The following is a 19,102-nucleotide window of genomic DNA, read 5'->3' as shown; positions in this document are numbered from 1 at the left end:
TTCTTTTTTATAGGCAGGTAATTTAAAAAAACACATCAGACAAGCCCTTTCAACAGCTAGATCTCCAAAAGGTTCTGCAATTACAAAATATGTATTAGTTTAATTTTTAAAAAGTAATTTAAGTAGAATACTAAATGTGAGATTACTAGAACTAGTTAAGTGTTCAAGTTTTTGTTGTTGTTAATGTTTTTATTGATTTCAGAGAGAGAAAGGGACAGAGAGATTGAAACATCAGTGATGAGAGAGAATCATCAATCAGCTGCCTCCTGCACACTCCCTTCTGCGGATCGAGCCCGAAACCTTGGCATTTGCCCTGACTAGGAATTGAGCTGTGACCTCCTGGTTCATGGTTGACACTCACTGAAATTCCTTGTTCATCCCAGAGCACCTGAACACAAGTGTCAATTAGGTTCAGCTGATATGTAGAAGCAGCAGGAGGGGAAGGGGGAGGTATAGCCAAAAGAACAAAGGTTGGCCCTAGCCTGTTTGGCTCAGTGGATAGAGCATCAGTCTGCAGACTGAAGGGTCCTGGGTTCAATTCCCTAGCAACTGTGCTAGACTCTTCAGATAAAACTGTATACAAGGAATCTGACAGAACAGAGATCTAATAATTGGAATACAATGTAACTTATCTTACTCTCCATCCTTCTCTTAATAGAAGCTACTTCTAGTCTTTTCTTTTTTCTTCTATATCTGGATTTGGTATACAGAGTTAGTGACTAAAGAAAGACATATTTATATTTGTAACAGAATAAAAGAAACTAGAGGAAAACAAAAAATTTTCAGATAAGTATTTTAATTAAATTATCACACAAATCAAAGTTGCAAATATACAAATGCAACTATTTATAAATATGTGAACATATGTACAAAGACTAGAAAGGAATATACACAAAAAATATGTGTTAGGGTGTTGGGGTTACGTTTCTTTTTCATTATTTTGTAATATACTCAAAAAACATTATACTGAGGTAGGACTATTTTAGTGCTAGAGAATCTTATATAAATGTATTTGTTCAAGAGCTTCCCTGTTAATATCCTTTTCTGGGTATACATCATAGTTCAGGGGTACCTCTTCAACCCAGGAAGATAACTGTATACTAACCTGGAAAAAAAAAAAGATTATAAACAAACAGGAAAATTACAGAATAATCCTATTTTCTGGAAGAAATCATGACTAAGTAAGTTACTAAACACAACAGATTTTTTTAAAAATATTTTTTTATTGATTTCAAAGAGGGAGAGAGAGATAGAAACATCAATGATGAGAGAGAATCACTGATTAGCTGCTTCCTGCATGTCCCCCACTGGGGATCGAGCCTGCAACCGGGGCATGTGCCCTGACCAGGAATCGAACCGTGACCTCCTGGTTCATAGGTCGACGCTCAACCCCTGAGCCATACCAGCCAGGCAACACAACAGATTTTTATTACAATGAGCAGGATTAAGTTCTACATGGTGCTGCATGAACAATTCTTTTTCTTTTCTTTTTATTATTCACATGAATAGTTCTTTGTTGTACTATATGGTACACATTGTACTAAATGGTCTATGGATTCAGGAATTTAATTAATTTACTTTGAGATTTTGAAATTTTAAAGAATAAAGAAAATAGAGAGTAATTGTTTTAATGTACATAATTTAATCATCATTATGTTTAAACAAAATTCTAAAACAACAATGGGTATACACAGAAAACTGCTCATATAAACACAGTGTTGGTGCTAAGGGGTTGTATAAGCAGGACTAATCTCCCTCCATAACCTTCATCAGGCCCTTCCCTTCACATTGAAAACTTGAGTCTCCATGACAAAGAAATTCTGGAGCCAACAATCTGTTTAAAGAAGTTTCATTAAATATGAGAGCAATAAAATTATTCAAGAATTTATATACAAGGACTCTTGTAATTTCCAATGTTTGTCTAGACAGATTTATGTATTTAGTGTGAAAGTTGTTATTTTGGTAAAATAACTGAATTATTTCAATATATGTAGAAATTATAAATTGGAGACCACATATTTTAAAAGGTTTGTTTTTGCCCTGGCCGGTATGGCTCAGTTGGCTGGAGCACTGTCCCATACACCAAAAGTTACAGGTTGGATTCCTGGTCAAGGCACATACCTAGGTTGCGGGTTCAATCCCTGGTTGGGATGTGTGTGGGAGGCAGCCAATCGATGTTTCTCTCTCACTTCAATGTTTCTCTCTCTCTCTTCCTCTCTCTAAAAAATCAATAAAAACATATTCTTGGGTGAGGATGAAAAAATAATAAAATTAAAGTATGGTAAGATCACACACTCAGGAGGCAGGGATCTCATGGGAAAGAATAAAGTGGGGGAAACTGGGAGACTAACATCTTCTCTTTATGTATCTATGGATTACTTCCCTGGTTATGGCAAACATGAATTACTTTTGTAATTTAGATGATTGACCAAAAATTTTTAAAAGGTATTATTGATGATTATTTAGATTTTTTAAAGGAAAAAAACAACAGATACTTAAATTTGGCAGTGCTTACATATAAGGAAAGCACGACTAAAGAAAATAATAATATTGTATTAAGAAACACTATTTTTCATCTGGATCTCAAAGAGCTTTACAAACACTAATTAACCTTTGTATAAGGATCAATATATTGGGCTGAATTATATTATTAAATATCAGCCTTATTTTATACGAAAAGTCGGACTGAGCAAGAGAGGTTTGTGAAGATTTCAAACTGACTTAAGAGGCTAAACTGCGCTGCCTCCAGTCTATTTGATTCTACAACCTTGGATAACTCTGTTCCTTTTGTTCTAAGGAAGAAGTTATGATGTGGGTGTTTAGCCTCTTAACAAACATTTAATAGCATTTGTGATCCTAAAACTATAATCCCACAGCTGGAAAAATTGGGTGGAGAAGCAGAGTTCGTATCAAGATAAGAATAGGAACTTGAGAGCTCTTGAGGCCAGTTAATCAACCACAAATGAGTTCTTAAGCCATAAATTCTTGCTATTCTTTCTAGCATCTGTCACTATATTTAGACAGAACATTTCTAGAATATTGTAACAGCTATCAGGAAAAGTAGAAGAAAAGTTTTGACAATAAAAATGGGAGGAAGGCTTACATACCTGAAGACCTGAGAGAGACTCTTCAAGACTTGGCACTGTCACCAATAACGATCCTTGTTTCCTTACATTATGGCTGATACATTCCCAGGCTCTATAACACAGTACAAGCATTATGTCAGGTTTTACCAGACACTGGAAATTTTTTAAAAATGCCGATGACAAAAGAAAATGCAACACAAGTGGTATCTCAAATGAGCAAAAACGTTTGCTTGCAGAAAATAGGACTGCAGCAACATACTCGAAATTGGTCAATTCTTTAGTTCCTGAAGAGGTGCTGGGAAAATTGTGGAAGTTACAGTTGACAAGATTTAAGGAGATGGTGATTTGAGCTACTACAAGGCATTGTGAGTAAGGCCAAAACTCAATTTCAGAACCAATTCAGAAGTCAAAGCTGCATCAGTTAGTGGCTCTTAAATTTCTTACAAAGTATGTAACAAAAAATGGTTCTGCACAGGGAACTGGGCTGAGGGGGAGAGGTGGGGCAGAGTCCCGGAGAAAGTCCATAGAAACCAGACACCAAGCAAACACTAACAGTAAATAAAAAGTGAAATCAGACTTTATTTGGCTGCCATAAATATTCAATGCAAAGACTTCTGGACAATATGGCACCTGAGAAGTTTAGTGGGACCAGCCAGGATTAAAGCATGATGGAAAGCCATGTGCCATGTGCGTGTCAGAGGGCAGTGTCTGACCAGTACTGATTAATCTTTAGTGCAGACATGAACTGGATTTCTACGCTGAGTCTTGAAAGTACACCCCACTACTAGGGACCGATGATCAGGCAAAGCAGAGATGTGCATCCCTTGCAGTGGGGCGGGTGAGCAGCTGTGTCATTTGCACTTATTTTGGTTATAGCAATGGATAGTTAAGTTTAGTACATTCTGGAGTTAACTAGATAAAATGATACAAATGTTTTTTTCTCAGGCTAGATCTAAAATCATGTAGCAGTGTTTGATAATAAATATCACCATGGTTGGGCTAGAGCTGTTTGTGTGTTTTTTTCCAGTGGTTCCTTAAAAATGACATTTTATAAGTTTATTTAATAAGAATGAAGAAGCTAAGTATACTGGGCATGACTCTCAAAATAGCTCTTAATATTTCTGATAAGCTGTCATGGTAGTAGTTGTATCTGTTTCACCTACTAAAATACATGGAAGCACCTTTTATTTTATTTTATTTATTATTAAAACAGTTTTACTGATTTTAGAAAGGAAGGGAGAGACAAAGAAACATCGATGTGAGAGAGAAACATCGACCAGCTTCTCAGAGGTGCACACTCTCACCAGGATAGGACGACAATCACCCGAGCCAGCCAGGGCTAGAGGCACCTTTTAAACTAATACTTGACAATCTGGGTGTTACTCTGTAATGAGATCTAACTTACTCTGAAGCCTGAGCCTTTCCTGAGGACACATTTCTATTATTATGACATATTTCTGTTTTCTTTTACTAACTCCTATAGCAGCGGTACCATTCCACTTGTCCTCAGATGTTGATTAAGATTAAAATCTCTGGAGGCTATATGAATTACTTTTGTGCCATCTATTCTCTTTTACTTACTACAATATAGAATTAATGAGTAAATGATCAGTTTTGTCAGAACAATTCCAATATCAGAATGATTTACCATATCTTCTAACCTTTCTTCTGGGAACTGTCATTCAAGATGAAGATAAGATAATTAACTAGGAGAGTCATAAAACCCAGGTAGATTTAGAATTCACTGTGCTAGACTAATTCAGGAAAAACGACTGAACTAACACAGGTGCCAATATCTACTTAGTGAATCATGTAGAGCTTATGAATAAATGCACCGAGAGTTTTGAAAATAATGCAAATATGCAGTATTTCCAATATCAAGTTTGGCAGTAGCTTTCATCATTCCTCAGCATTCAAAATCTTTATATAATAAATATCCAAAGAGTTTAGGGTATTTTAAAACTTCTTATATAACATAAACCAGGTAATATTTCATTTTCCAACAATTATGTAATGTTTTGACTACTGATCATTAATTTAAAAAGATAAAAAGCTTGCCCTAACTGGTTTGGCTCAGTGGATAAAGCGTCGCCCTGCAGACTGAAGGGTCCCAGGTTCGATTCCGGTCAAGGGCATGTATCTTGGTTGCGGGCACATCCCCAGTAGGGGGTGTGCGGGAGGCAGCTGATTTGATGTTTCTTTCTAACTCTCTATCCCTCTCCCTTCCTCTCTGTAAAAAATCAATAATATATATATATATTTTAAAAAAGATAAAAAGCTAATCATACTTTGTCCGCTGGAAATTAAGGGCATTATAATTAAAATAACTTTGCACAGGTTGTGTTTCTGGTCTTTAGTCTGTGACCAAAAAAATCACCCCTCATTTGGCTGAAGTTTGATTATATGATTAGCTTTCTGTTGAAGCAGTTTCTTTTTAAACTATTTAAACTATTAATTTTGTAATGACCTTAATCTACTAGTAATGGCTATGGGTGTGCATGTGTGTGTGTGTGGGAGAGAGAGCAAGTGGTGGTCAGGGGCAGAATAAAGAGGTTTAGCCATTCAGAATTCCACTCAGTATTAACTTTATGGTCTGTATTATATGCACTTTTATTTCTCTCAGGTAATCCAAACATTTGTGTAATTCCCTTTCATACCACTGCAAAGGAGCTTTCCTGTATCTAAACTATAAATAAGAAGTCAGCAAGCCCAAGTAGCCATAAAGTCAGTGTCTCAGACTACAGATTAGAGGAATTTTCTAATCAAAGGAACCTATAGGTCCTTATGGATCACAAAGCATTAAATTGTGGCAGAGGCCACAGCTGGTTTGGCTCAATGGATATAGCGTCTGCCTGTGGACTGAAGTGTCCCAGGTTTGATTTTGGCCAAGGGCACATGCCTAGGTTTCGGGCTTGATCCCCAGTAGGGGGCGTGTAGGAGGCAGCCGATCAATGATTCTCTCTCATCATTGATGTTTCTATCTCTCTCTCCCTCTCCCTTCCTCTCTAAAATCAATAAAATATTTTTTTAAAAAATTGTGGCAGAAAAGTGATCGCAGACTTGCTAATTTTTCCATTACTTGAATAGTGGAATAAACTTCTACTATTGATTACCCCTTAAAAACATTTTTCAAGTTTGATAATTAATCACAATTTTGGTTAATACTCTTATATCTTGTTTTATATTCACTTATAGGCATTAGTTAATTCCCATCATTTTATGATAGGATAGCATCATGACATATTTTTTAAAAAGCAAAACAACAACAACAAAACAGAGGCAGAAAAAAGTACCGTATAAAGACCCATTAGGAAGTGATATCTTATTTCATCCCTGATAGCTAAGCAAATGCTTGGGTCATAAAATTTCATATCTACCTAAAATGAGATGCAATACTTTACAAAGTCAGACAGTTTATTTTTATTTTATACAGAACATATTTCCTTTTTAATATAATCTCACAGTTGAGGTCATTTTTAAAAAGTTTAATATGAAAACATTTCTGCTTTACCAATCCCTTTTCATACTTTGCTGGATAACAACAGACTTCTTGTCTGAATAAATAACATACCTGGCCTGTTCTGCCTCATCAAGAAAATATTCGAAGACGTTATTCATTATAACAACATCAGCATTTTGCAGAAGTGAATCCTGGGTACAGATGTCTGCATGAAGCACCTAAATAAGAATGAGTTCATTTAAGAGAACAAACATACCATATCATACAATCACAGAACTATATACTGGGTCAATAATGTTGTGAAGTAATATGTGAAGTTCACCCTAATTCTTAAAATGGGAGAAAGTACAGTATATTTAATATTACCACTTATGGGAGATAGTGTCTAATAAAAACGATAAACTTGTGAAAATTTGTCTGTTTAGATGTAATTATTTATATATTCATAAGTATGCTCTTTTGACTCCCAGTTCAGAGCTTTTTTCCACTACAGTAGTACCCCCTTATCCGTGTTTTTGCTTTTCACAGGGTCAGTTACCAGTGGTCAACCATGGTCTGAAAATGTTAAATGGAAAATCCAAGTAATATATCATTCATAGTAAGTTTTAAATTGTGAACTGTATGTAGCATGATGAAATCTCATACTGTCCTACTCCATCCTGCCCGGACATGAATCATCACTCTGTCTAGCATATCCACGCTGCATATGCTACCCACCCGCTGGTCACTGAGTAGCCGATCTGGTTATCAGATCAACTGTTGCAGAATCACAGTGCTTGTGTTCAAGTAACCCCTTATTTTACTTAATAATGGCCCCAGCTTTGCGCAGTGGCAGTATCATAGCCAATGAGGTTATCCGAGGCATGATTATTGCTAATAGAAAAAAAAAAAAATAATGGCCCCAAAGTGCAAGAGTAGTCATGCTAGCAATTCAGATATGACAACGAGAAGCCAGAAAGTGCTTCCTCTAAGTGAAAAGGTGAAAGTTCTCAACTTAATAAGGAAAGAAAAAACTTCTATGTTGAGGTTCCTAAGATCTACGGTAAAGACAAATCTGCCTATGAAATTGTGAAGAAGAAAAACAAATCCATGCTAGTTTTGCAATGCATCTCAAACTGCAAAAGGTATGGCCACAGTGCATGTTGAGTGGTTAGTTAATATAGAAAAGTCATTACAGTTGTGGGTAGTGGACATAACAGAAAATGTGTCCCTACTGACAGCACTGTGTTGCGCCAGGAAGCATTGAGCCTATACAAAGACGTCAGCAAGTGATCCCCTGAAACAAGTGACACCAAGCTATTTACTGCAAGTGACGGATGGTTTGGACTGAAAAATATAAAAATTACTGGAGAGATGCCATTCACATAACTTTTACTGAAATATAATTGTTCTATTTTATTATTAGTTACTAGAGGCCCGGTGCACGAAATTCAAGCATGGGTGTGGTCCCTAGGCCTGGCAGGCGACTGAAGTGCAAGCGTCTGGTATGGAAGGGCAGGTCCCAGCTGACCTCTGGGCCCTGGGCAGCACCTAGGCCTCCGCTCACACCCACCTTAGCCTGGCGCCACCTGCTCACCTGCTCTACCATCCCACCGCAGTCTTGCTCCCATCGGGGCCCATTGGGGCTGGCACCGCCTCCACTGCCGCCCACTGCCAGCGCCGCGTTGCCAATACCCACCATGTTCTGCGCTGCCCCCTGGTGGTCAGCGCACATCATAGTGACTGGTCGAACTCCTGGTTTCCTAGTTGAACGACCGCCCCAGGGGACAATTTGCATATTAGGCTTTTATTATATAGGATTGTTGTTAAGTTCTTGTGCCTAGTTTATAAGTTAAACTTTATCATAGGTATGTATGTACAGAAAAAACAGTATATATAGAGTTTGGTACTATCAAAGTTTCAGGCATCCACTGGGGGTCTTGGAACGTACACCCCGCAGATAAGGGGAGACTATATCAGTGGTTGTAAGTGTCATCAAACTCTCGCTCCATCATCAATGAGGTTTGTACACTCATTGATGATGGAGCGAGGGTCCACATAAATAAAATAGAATAATATCTGTCCTGACTCATAGATCAAATGGGACCATAAAAACTATAGAAGTAATTTATAAATTATAAAATATTAATACACTATGTTAATTGGCCTTGTCTGGCTCTTCATCTAAAATACACTAGAATATATTATCTGTCCAAAAAAGCAAACAAAACTATTTAAAAACTATATACCTCAAAAAGTTAACTGAGACCACAATCATCAAGTCTTACAGACTACAGGCAATATAACAAGAAGAAACATTTATTTGCTCAAGAGCAAAGCAAACAACTTTTATTTTATTTATTCATTTTTTATTATTTTAATCCTCACCTGTGAATATGTTTTTTATTGATTTTAGAAAGAGAGGAATAGGGAGAGAGAGAGAAACATTGATCTGGGAATTGAACCACAACCTAGGTATATGCCCTGACCAGAATTGAACCCATAACCTTTTGGTGCATGGGATAACGTTCCAACTAACTGAATCACCTGGTCTGGGCAAACAACTTTTATTTTAAAAAGAGAAAAGGTTTAACTACTTTGTATCACATGATTTCTTTCCAAATAAACACTTGGTCTTACAAATAAATAATATTCAAAATGTTGTGGGGACTGATTTTAAAAATTATTTTCTCTTCTTTTAAGCAATAAGATTATTAAAATAATTTCAATAAAGATGGTCTTGAACCTCTGAAGCATAGGGTTGACATGTTCCTGAACACAGAAAGAAGTTAATCACTTTAAACTTCCTAAATATGTAGGTTAGATATAAAACAGGTATGTAAATTAACCTACTGATACAACATAGCTTTCACACAATTTCCTTTCCCATCTCTGTTCACTCCCCCCATCCCCACCCTGCAGGTAAGTTAAAAAATAATCATGTGGATCAATTAATTATGGCAACTGACATAAGTGCTTGTTCTAGAGGTTCCAGGGAAATCCCAAGGAATGATTCTGGACAAAATGGAATGCTAACAACATGGAGGCCACAAGGCAACTAAGACCAACTTAACCAGTTTCTAATGGCCACCTCTTATGTACTAGATACTGTGTAGGGAAATATACCATGATGAATGAGATACAATATCTACTCTCAAATACATTATAATCTAGTAATGGGGTGAAACAGCTAAGCTGCTAAGTCTATAAAAAATGCCATAAATAAAAAGCAGGATATGACCCAGCCAACATGGCTCAGTGGTTGAGTGTTGACCTATGAACCAGGAGATCATGGTTCGATTCCCAGTCAGGGCACATGCCCAGGTTGTGGGCTCGATCCCCAGTGTGGGGCGTGCAGGAGGCATCTGATCCATGATTCTCTCCCATCATTGATGTTTCTATCTCTCTCCCCCTCTCCCTTCCTCTCTGAAATTAATACAAATATATTTTAAAAATATATAAATAATAATAAAGCTGGATACGGATGAATGAAAGTTTACTTGTGGCCTGGAGGAAAGGGAAGAAAGAAGAATTTAAATCAATGGGTCTTCCATGGATATGACACATATACTTCCCTGGAACCCCATTATAATAATAGTTTTTTAAAAATATATAAGGTATACTCTCCAAGATGGGGAAAATGGGAATGGAAATAACATACATAAAATTTGTAAGTTAGAAAAAATAAGAGATATAATAAGGAATTTAGGAGATCTGAGAAAATTGATTTCTAAGCTAGAAATAGAGAAAGCTAAGACCTAAATGTGATTTATACTACAAAATCTTCAAAAGGCTCATAATTGGTACCAGTTATGGGTGAAGGAGTAAGAAGAAATGCTAAAGGTAAGGTAATTTTGTTGAAAGTTCACTTAAGAAACAGCCAGTTCCCTATATACCTTTCTGCTACTCCAGCAAAAGAATAGAGGTTTATTCTCTGGGAAGGTTAAAACAGAAGGTCTCTGAGCCAGGGGATGCCAGGCCTAGTTGAAGGAAATAATATACTGAAAACAAGGGAAATATGTAGACAGGGTGCTGAGAACCCCACACCTCTCTCTAGTTCTTTTCTACTACCACTCAGTTCCCAGGATGTTGCTTGACATTCAGTTAGGAGATTGAAAAGGTTTTCTCTGGGCAATCAGACCAGCCCAAGAGGAAAGGTCTTAAGATACGTCATCAGATATTCTCCAACGAATTAATTACCCACACGAGATCACTCAACACTGAAGTCCACAGTGCTCAGAATCCCCATTCCAGTGCTTCAATCAGAACTTCAACCAATGTCACCCCAATAAATTCAATAATTAAAAAAAACTTCAATCAGCATTTTTGTTTTTCACGCTGAGTATGAACAGACGACAAAGGATTCCTACAGTTCTGAGGAAAGCCCTGTTTTAAAAAAAACACAAGAACAAAACCAAAACAGAAAAGCAAAGACTGAGCTTTGAAGGTAGTTGATTTCAACAGATGCCACAAACCTGGAAAGTATGTGATGTGCATGGGTGTGCATCTATATACTCCATTGAAAAGCAAGAGTAAATATCTTTTAAAATGTTAATAAAGACTCATTTTATATACTTTTAACATCTTCTTTAAAAAAAAATAACAAAAGTCTACGGCCATACCACCCTGAACGCGCCCGATCTCGTCTGATTTAAAAAAATAACAAAAAAGTACTTGATTGTCCATTTATAAACTACTAGAGGCCTGGTGCACAAATTCCGTGCATGGGGGTGAGGGGGGGAGGTCCCCTCAGCCCAGCCTGCACCCTCTCCAATCCAGGACCCCTCAGGGGATGCACGACTGCCAGTTTAGGCCCGATCTTGGTGGGATTGGGCCCAAACCAGCAGTCGGACACCCCTCTCACAATCTGGGACTGCTGGCTCCTAACTGCTCACCTGCCTGCCTGCCTAGTTGCCCCTTACTGCCCCCCTGCTGGACTGGTCGCCCCCAACTGCCCACCCGCTGGCCTGGTCACCTCCAACTGCCCCCCTCTGCCGACCTGGTCGCCTCCAACTGCCCCCCCCTGCCGGCCTAGTTGCCCCATGCAACCTGCTGTTCAGTCATTTGGTTGTCCCTCACTAACCCCCCTGCCGGCCTGGTCGCCCCACATTGCCTGCTGTTCAGTCGTTTGGTCATCCCTCACTAATCCCCCTGCTGGCCTTGACACCCCACACAGCCTGCTGTTGGGTCGTCTGTCCAGTTGTTTCAGTCGTGATGGCCCCTGGCTTTTTATATATTAGGATGATTAAGAGGTCTTAATTTTTAAATCTCATTTCTAATTAAACCACTATTCCTGTTATGTAATTCCTATTATGCAAAAGTTGTGTTTTGCTTCAATGCATTGGGGGTAGTGAGAAAAATCCATAAAAATATTATTGGACAATGGATTGGCTTTGATCATTTGCCTCTCTACTTCTAAGATGAGAGAAGGACAGAGAGAAGGAAGGATGGACAAAGAGACAAAAAATGAAGAAATTTCCTTCTATATAAAAGGGGAAAGCTAGATTTTTAATCTTACTGAGATGACTTTCAACATTAGATTGTCCTTAACACCAGATATTGTTAGATACTCAATATTTCTCTTCACTGCCATTAAAAATATAGGATCAGCCTGGCCACCATGGCTCAGTGGTTGAGCATTGACCTATGAACCAGGAGGTCACAGTTTGATTCCCAGCTGGGGCACATGCCTGGGTTGCGAGCTAGATCCACAGTGTGGGGCATGCAGGAGGAAGCCAATCAATGATTCTCTCATCGTTGATGTTTATATCTCTCTCCCCCTCTCCCTTTCTCTCTGAAATCAATAAAAATATATTTAAATCTAACACATTAAGCGCCAAGCCTGTTTTGTCTTCCTTTCCATTTAGCCTGCGATATCTGATTTCACCAATATGCTGGTGGCCGGAGTTCTGTGTAAGGTTGCGATAAGACTGCATGTATATATTTCTTGTATATATTTATCTCAATCTGTACTCTGTATTCTTTTAGAAATGCTTTCTCTTCAGTCAGTTGTCAGTGGTTTGTGTTCCAGTGCAGTTTAAAATTTTTTTTCTTTACCCGTAACAGTGACAATGTCAGTAGAAAAAGCGTGTGAAAGTGATTCAAGGGAAATTAGTTTTCCTAAAAAACGTCATAGAGTCGTTCTTTTTTTGTCATCAGAGGATGAGGATTTTGAAGAATGGCATGATCCGAGAGGTAATCAACCAAGGATTATGCCTTTCACCTACCCGTCTGGCTTTAGGATTGAAAACTCGAATGTAAAGTCATGTGCAACAGTAGAGAATTCTTATGAACTGTTTGTGCCTAATGAATTGTTTGAGGATATCGCCAAACAAACGAATTTATATGCATCGCAAAAACTAGGGGTTGAAAACTCGCAGCGTTTGTGTAGGTGGACTGTAACAAACAAAAATAAAATGAAAATATTTTTTGGGTTGATTCTATGGATGGGACTAGGTAGACTACCATCTTTACATTTATATTGGTCCCATGATCCTGCATATATGCAAACTTTCCCGAAAAAAATGTCGAGAAATAGATTTGAAATATTATTATGAATGCTGCATTTTTCAGACAATAGGGAGACAGATATTTCCAATCATTTATGCAAAATACAACAACTAATAGATAACATGGAAATAAATTTCAAAAAATATTATGACCCATCTGAAGCTATATGTATCGATGAATCTTTGATACCATTTTGTGGCCACATGATATTTAGGTAATATTTAAAACAAAAATGCCACAAATCTGATATTAAATTATTTAAGTTGTGCTGTGGATCTGGGTACACATATGCTTTTCATGTATATACAGGAAAAAGTCTAAAAAAAGAAAATACGACACCAACTAATGTTGTAATGTCTCTTTGTAGAGATGTATTCAATAAGGGACACACATTGTACAGAGACAACTGGTACACGAGTTTAGATTTAGCATATAAATTACTCGATAATAATACTCATTTAGTAGGAACATTATGTTTAAATTGACGGGGAAATCCTCATGAAGTAACGTCAAAGAAATTAAAAAGGGGAGAAATTATAGCAAAAGAGAACAAAAAAGGAATAACCGTTTTAAAATGGAAAGGTAAGTGGGACATCTTACTTCTTTCAACAAAACATACGTCAGAGATGGTGAATGTTGAAAATAGATCAGGTCACTATTTGAAACCAAAAATTGTAGTGGATTATAATGCAGGATGAGAAGCAGTTGATATATCTGATAAAATGAGTGACTATAATAATCAGTTATGAAAATCCATGAAATGGTATAAAAAGCTAGCCTTTTAAGCTCCTACTTATCTTATCAGTAAGGATTTACATGACTATCTAGTCGGGAAATTTCATCAGCTACCATTGTCTCGACTAACTCAAGGTTCACCAGCGCTCCGGGCTCCTTGTCCACACCTCTCTGCTAGTGAAGACAATGGGCAGCTTCCAACAAGTGCCCAGCGCCAGTCCTGATCGCCCCAGAGGGCTTCTCCACCTCCCCCTGCTCCTGAGGGGTGATGAGGGCAGTAGCCGCCACTTGCACCCGCTGACGGCACTGGCCCCACTCGCACTCACTGCTGGCACCAGCCCCAATCACTCCGCACCATCAATGGGTGAGAGCGGGGCCAGCGCTGTCAGCGCATGGGAGCCGCGGTGGTGGGAGCAGGGCTGCTGGCAGACAGGGGACCGGGGGCCATGGCAGGAGGGGCCGGGCGGGGGCACAGAGGATGGGCCGAGACCCACCCCTGTGCCCACTGCAGCCTCGCGGCCCACAGTTACTTTTAAGGTTCACAAATTCATGCACTGGGCCCCTAGTATCCTATCTAATGAAAGAGTAATATGCAAATTAACAGTCACTGTCACAAAGATGGCGGTGCCCACAGCCACAAGATGGTGGTGCCCCGTCCCCTCAGCCTCGCCGGAGTCCCCCAGTCCTGGGGGGGCTGCCGCTGAGAGTGGGCAGTGTGAGTGGCCTGGCAGGATTAATTAAATACACTTCTGACCAACATCTTGAGATTCAAAAATGCTGCTAACAATATTATAGCTGATATTAAGCAAACTAAGAAAAAAACCCACTTCCTAATAAAATTGGGGAGGAGAGAAATATGTGAGTGGGATATAATGATAATAATTAATTCTTTATTAATGTTTTAAAATATTAAGTCAACTCAAATCTGTTTCTACACAATAGTAACTAAGAGTAGATTCAAAAAGATTTTCCAACTACAATGCAGAAGAAATTGCCTAAATTATGCTATACAATGAACAACAAAATATATATTTGAAAGGGTACCTTTATTCTGTCAGTGAACTGGTATTTTTTTATGATCATTTCCTGCAACTGGCAAAAGTCTCCATTCAATTCTACTCCATACAGTTGCAATGCTGAACTGTAAAGATAACCCTAAAATATAAGAATATATTAGGATACAAATGAATTAACTTTTTATTGTGCTTTACTTCTACTTGAAATTTAAAAAGTCAAACTTTAACAAATAGAATTAAATAAAGATAAATAACATCTTGTAGTTTATGTAAAACTTACAACTTTAAGAACTTAAAGACTTACTGATCAAGAACTTGATTGTAGTTCTTTTCCATTATTTAATAATTTCCATTATTTAAAAGTAATTATATTTTAAAAGATTGATTTCTTACTTTTTCTGATAAAACTGTGCACTCAACAAAAGTGAAAATGAGAAAAGTGATTATATATAGATATTCCATTTAACACCCTATTTCTGTATTTCTTTGGAAGTTGCTTCAGGGGAAAGCAAGAAAGGAATAAACCTGTGGGGACCATGGTTGGGAAATCATGCGGCCTGACAACAGAGGAAGGTTGCTGGAGGTGTGTTCTGTTTGGCTTAGGGAAGTCAGCCTGGCAATCTGCCACAATAATGACCAATTAGTTAACAAGGATAATCAAGAATTGACTGTTTATTGTTATGTATCTATTTTGGTTTCAATAGCAAAACAATATCTGGAAGGAAAGGTCAAATCATATTCTGAATACCATTTTACATCAACTAACACCTAAGTGTAAACCAAATTTATATTTACAGCTCATCATGTATTTTAGAATATGTCCAACAGAGCATCTGTAGGCATTAAAAATTTTTTGTTGACTGAATCAGTGACCTAAGAAGAAGAAAAATGACAATATGTTTAAATTACTTAATACTGCCACACACCTGCATAGCCAATTATTTCAGCTATATACTTTTTTAACAAATAAAAACCAAACAAATGGACAACAGTGGACAAAATATGGTAAACAATCATAATCTCTATTGTTCTCCAAAGAAAACTACCTGACAATTTAGTACTTTTCCATCATGGCTATTTTTTCTAGTTACAGAATAAAGTTTTAATACTGCACAATAAATGAAGCATCAACGAGTTAACTGTTCCTGTTTAGGGCCGGCAATGATGCTGGGAACTGCTAGTGCCTGTTTCTGGCATGAGCCTCGCCTGCTGTTGGCCACATGTTTTAACAAGTCTGCTAATGACAACCACAAACCACATTTCAGTTTTTTGATTAAATCATTTAAGAACATTAAAAATACTCATGATTTAAATTTTTTAAAAAGTCATATTGAGCCGAAACCGGTTTGGCTCAGTGGATAGAGCGTCGGTCTGCGGACTGGAAGGTCCCAGGTTCGATTCCGGTCAAGGGCATGTACATTGGTTGCGGGCACATCTCCCGGTGGGGGATGTGCAGGAGGCAGCTGGTCGATGTCTCTCTCTCATCGATGTTTCTGGCTCTCTATCCCTCTCCCTTCCTCTCTGTGAAAAATCAATAAAATATATTTTAAAAAAAAAAAAGTCATATTGAAGTGATATTTCAGAAACAAATGTCTACATTCAAACTTTGGGTAACAGAAAATTGGAGCAAGATGTGTCCTTGGATATCATTTCGTTTGCTCACTTACAGGGGAGGAACTTGAAGCCCAGAGGTGTTAAGTAACTTGCTTATGGCCTTGGGCATTTTCTTAGGTCAAGTAAAGTTGTCAGTTTTTTTTTTTGTTGTTGTTGTTGTTCTTAATGGCCCTTCTCCTCCTGCATGTTGAACAGGAGACTCACATTTTTATTTCACACGGAGTCCTGTAAATTACAAAGCTGGTTGTGGGTGGTCCATCAGGAAATGGATGGAAGTCCCACATCACTAAGTTTTGTTGGTTCTACCAATTACACTTCTCTTCTGTTCGTCCCCTGAGTCTTATTAGCCTGGTGGTGTCTTCAAGATCTTGCCTTCCTTCATATGCTTCAATTCTACCACTCTACCACCCTTCCTGCCCCCCATCATTCTTTCTTTCTTTCTTTTTTTTGTTTTATATTCTTTTTTTTTTTTAACTTGTCAGTTTTATAAGAGCTCTTACCAATGCTAGTATACAATTTTAGCACAGCACAAGGAAAACAGAGTTAAAAGGGCAGTGGTGACTACAAAGCAGCAAAGTGTTTGAGAGTTAATTGCTTCTGTTTTGTTGATATTCCTTCATCTGTGTCACAGAGACAAACTAATAAAGGAAATCAGAGAGCTGGCCTTTGAAATTCCAAACTCAATATACTACTTTAATTTTATTATTGTTACTCTAATAAATAAAACCAAGCTGTCACCTTGGATGGTGGCAGGCAAAACTGTTGTTAGCAGGAGAAGAAAGTATTTTCCAAATGTTGAGTATGTCCATAAGCTGGACTTTACCCCGTAAAGGACTGTGCCAAGCCTGGAGCCAACGTCAACCAAGAGCTTTCCCGATAGATCAGGGAGTACATGATGGTAAATGAACTTCAATTCCATGAGAGAGAAGGAATGAGAAATAAATCCTGTAGAATTAGAACAGAATGAATAAATTTTGCTTGGGTACTAACAATTCAATTCTGTATTTCTAAAATTCACCTGTATTTATAAAGAACTAGAGGCCCAGTGCACGAAATTAGTGCATGGGCCTACCTTCCCCCAGCAGCTGCCTGCCGCTGGCCAGCTGGCCTCCCTTCCTGTGGTTGGCCAGCCGGCCCCGCCCTCTGGTCGAACTCCTGGTCGAACTCCCGGTCGAGGGGACAATTTGCATATTAGGCTTTTAACATAGGATATTTCATGTTTTTATTTTCTTACTCAATAAAAGCCATTCAGAGGTTATTTAGAAAAAATTAATGTGATAATTTTTCACTCATTCAGTCTGAGTTATATTGGAGAAGAATAAATATAAAGTCTCTGACATTTTAAAAGGCCTATAAGGGAACCGCTACTCAGCTGCCTGGCCCTATCCCTGTGCCCCTCATTTCCTTTTGCCCCCTATGACCTGCTGTTTGTTGGGACTGCTTCCTCCCAACTCCCATTCCATCTGGCTTTCTCACCTTCCCCCAGAGCCAATCACAGAAATGCCACACATTGCTGCACAGACTGTAGACCACCAAATGAATGACCACTCTGGAGGTGCGCAATGTGGCAGCCCTGGAGTGCAGAAGAGGGGCAATATGGAAGGAGGTGAAGATACTCCCAAAACTGTTCTTATTTCCCTTGGTTTAATTGCTATAATTTCTAGCTTCCTACCCATTTTCTTACTCCATTATTTCTCTTTTTTTTTAAAATATATTTTATTGATTTTTTACAGAGAGGAAGAGAGAGGGACAGAGAGCTAGAAACATCGATGACAGAGAAACATCGATCAGCTGCCTCCTGCACACCCCCTACTGGGGATGTGCCCGCAACCAAGTTACATGCCCTTGACCGGAATCGAACCTGGGACCCTTGAGTCCGCAGGCCGACGCTCTATCCACTGAGCCAAACCGGTTTCGGCTTTACTCCATTATTTCTATAATGAAATATCTGGGACAGCCTGAGTATGTTTTCTTTTCTTTTCTTTTTTTTCTGTAACCGAGGTAACTCAAAAACTTACTACGTTATGTTTTATGTAACAAAATGGTCTGGAAGGAAAGAAACTTTGGTCATAACTTATACACTATGGCAAAGATAATGGAAGCACATAGGCTACTCAGCTGGATGAAAATAAAGGGTGTGACTAGAACTCAGAAGTAATGGGGGGCCTTTGACCACCATAGTCCTTTATCTCCCTAGGATCTTCACCTTTACTACCATCTGTGCCACATTAGTGCTTCTGCCCTGGGCTAGAGTCATCATTAGTAGCTAGATAAGCGCCCTGTCAAAAAGGGAAGGAGAGTCCCACATCGTGATAGCTTTTTCGGATTCATCATGGTTATCTGGGTGGGTGTGGATACCCAGTCACTATTTACAACTTGATTTTTGTGGGAAAATGAATTCTATTCTTTAAATTTTTATTTGTTGAACATAGTTCTTCTATACATTTTGATAGATCAGGTCTTATATGCTGTTACAGTTATAATTCACTTTTTAGTTTTCCCTCTATTGTTCTTAAGTCCTTTTCTAATAGAGTTTCAACTACCTCCAATGGAAACCAATGGACTTTACCCCATAAAGAACTATCTAAAAAAAACACCTTAGCTTTGGCTGGTTTGGCTCAGTGGATAGAGCGTTGGCCTGCAGACTAAAGGGTCCCAGGTTCGATTCTGGTCAAGGGCACATGCCCAGGTTGCGGGCTCGA

General features: G+C 38.4%; 1 protein-coding gene across 1 annotated transcript in view; it reads right to left on the bottom strand.

The window, feature by feature from the left end:
* Positions 1-845: 845 nt before the first annotated feature.
* Positions 846-19,102, bottom strand: part of LOC307097455 (uncharacterized protein) — a 37,546-nt gene continuing 19,289 nt past the window's right edge. The window contains exons 4-8 of the mRNA XM_079767530.1: positions 17,224-17,345; positions 14,815-14,925; positions 6,658-6,764; positions 3,108-3,198; positions 846-1,105 (exon numbers count right to left, since the gene is read on the bottom strand). Of these exons, the coding sequence (XP_079623656.1) occupies positions 989-1,105; positions 3,108-3,198; positions 6,658-6,764; positions 14,815-14,925; positions 17,224-17,345 (548 nt within the window). The 3' untranslated portion in view covers positions 846-988. The remainder of the gene's footprint in view (positions 1,106-3,107; positions 3,199-6,657; positions 6,765-14,814; positions 14,926-17,223; positions 17,346-19,102) is intronic.

The sequence above is a fragment of the Cnephaeus nilssonii genome (genome assembly GCF_951640355.1).
Source record: "Cnephaeus nilssonii genome assembly, chromosome: 4".
Taxonomy (NCBI): domain Eukaryota; kingdom Metazoa; phylum Chordata; class Mammalia; order Chiroptera; family Vespertilionidae; genus Cnephaeus; species Cnephaeus nilssonii.
Note: the sequence above shows the minus strand (reverse complement) of the source record. Positions and strands in the feature narration are given on the sequence as shown.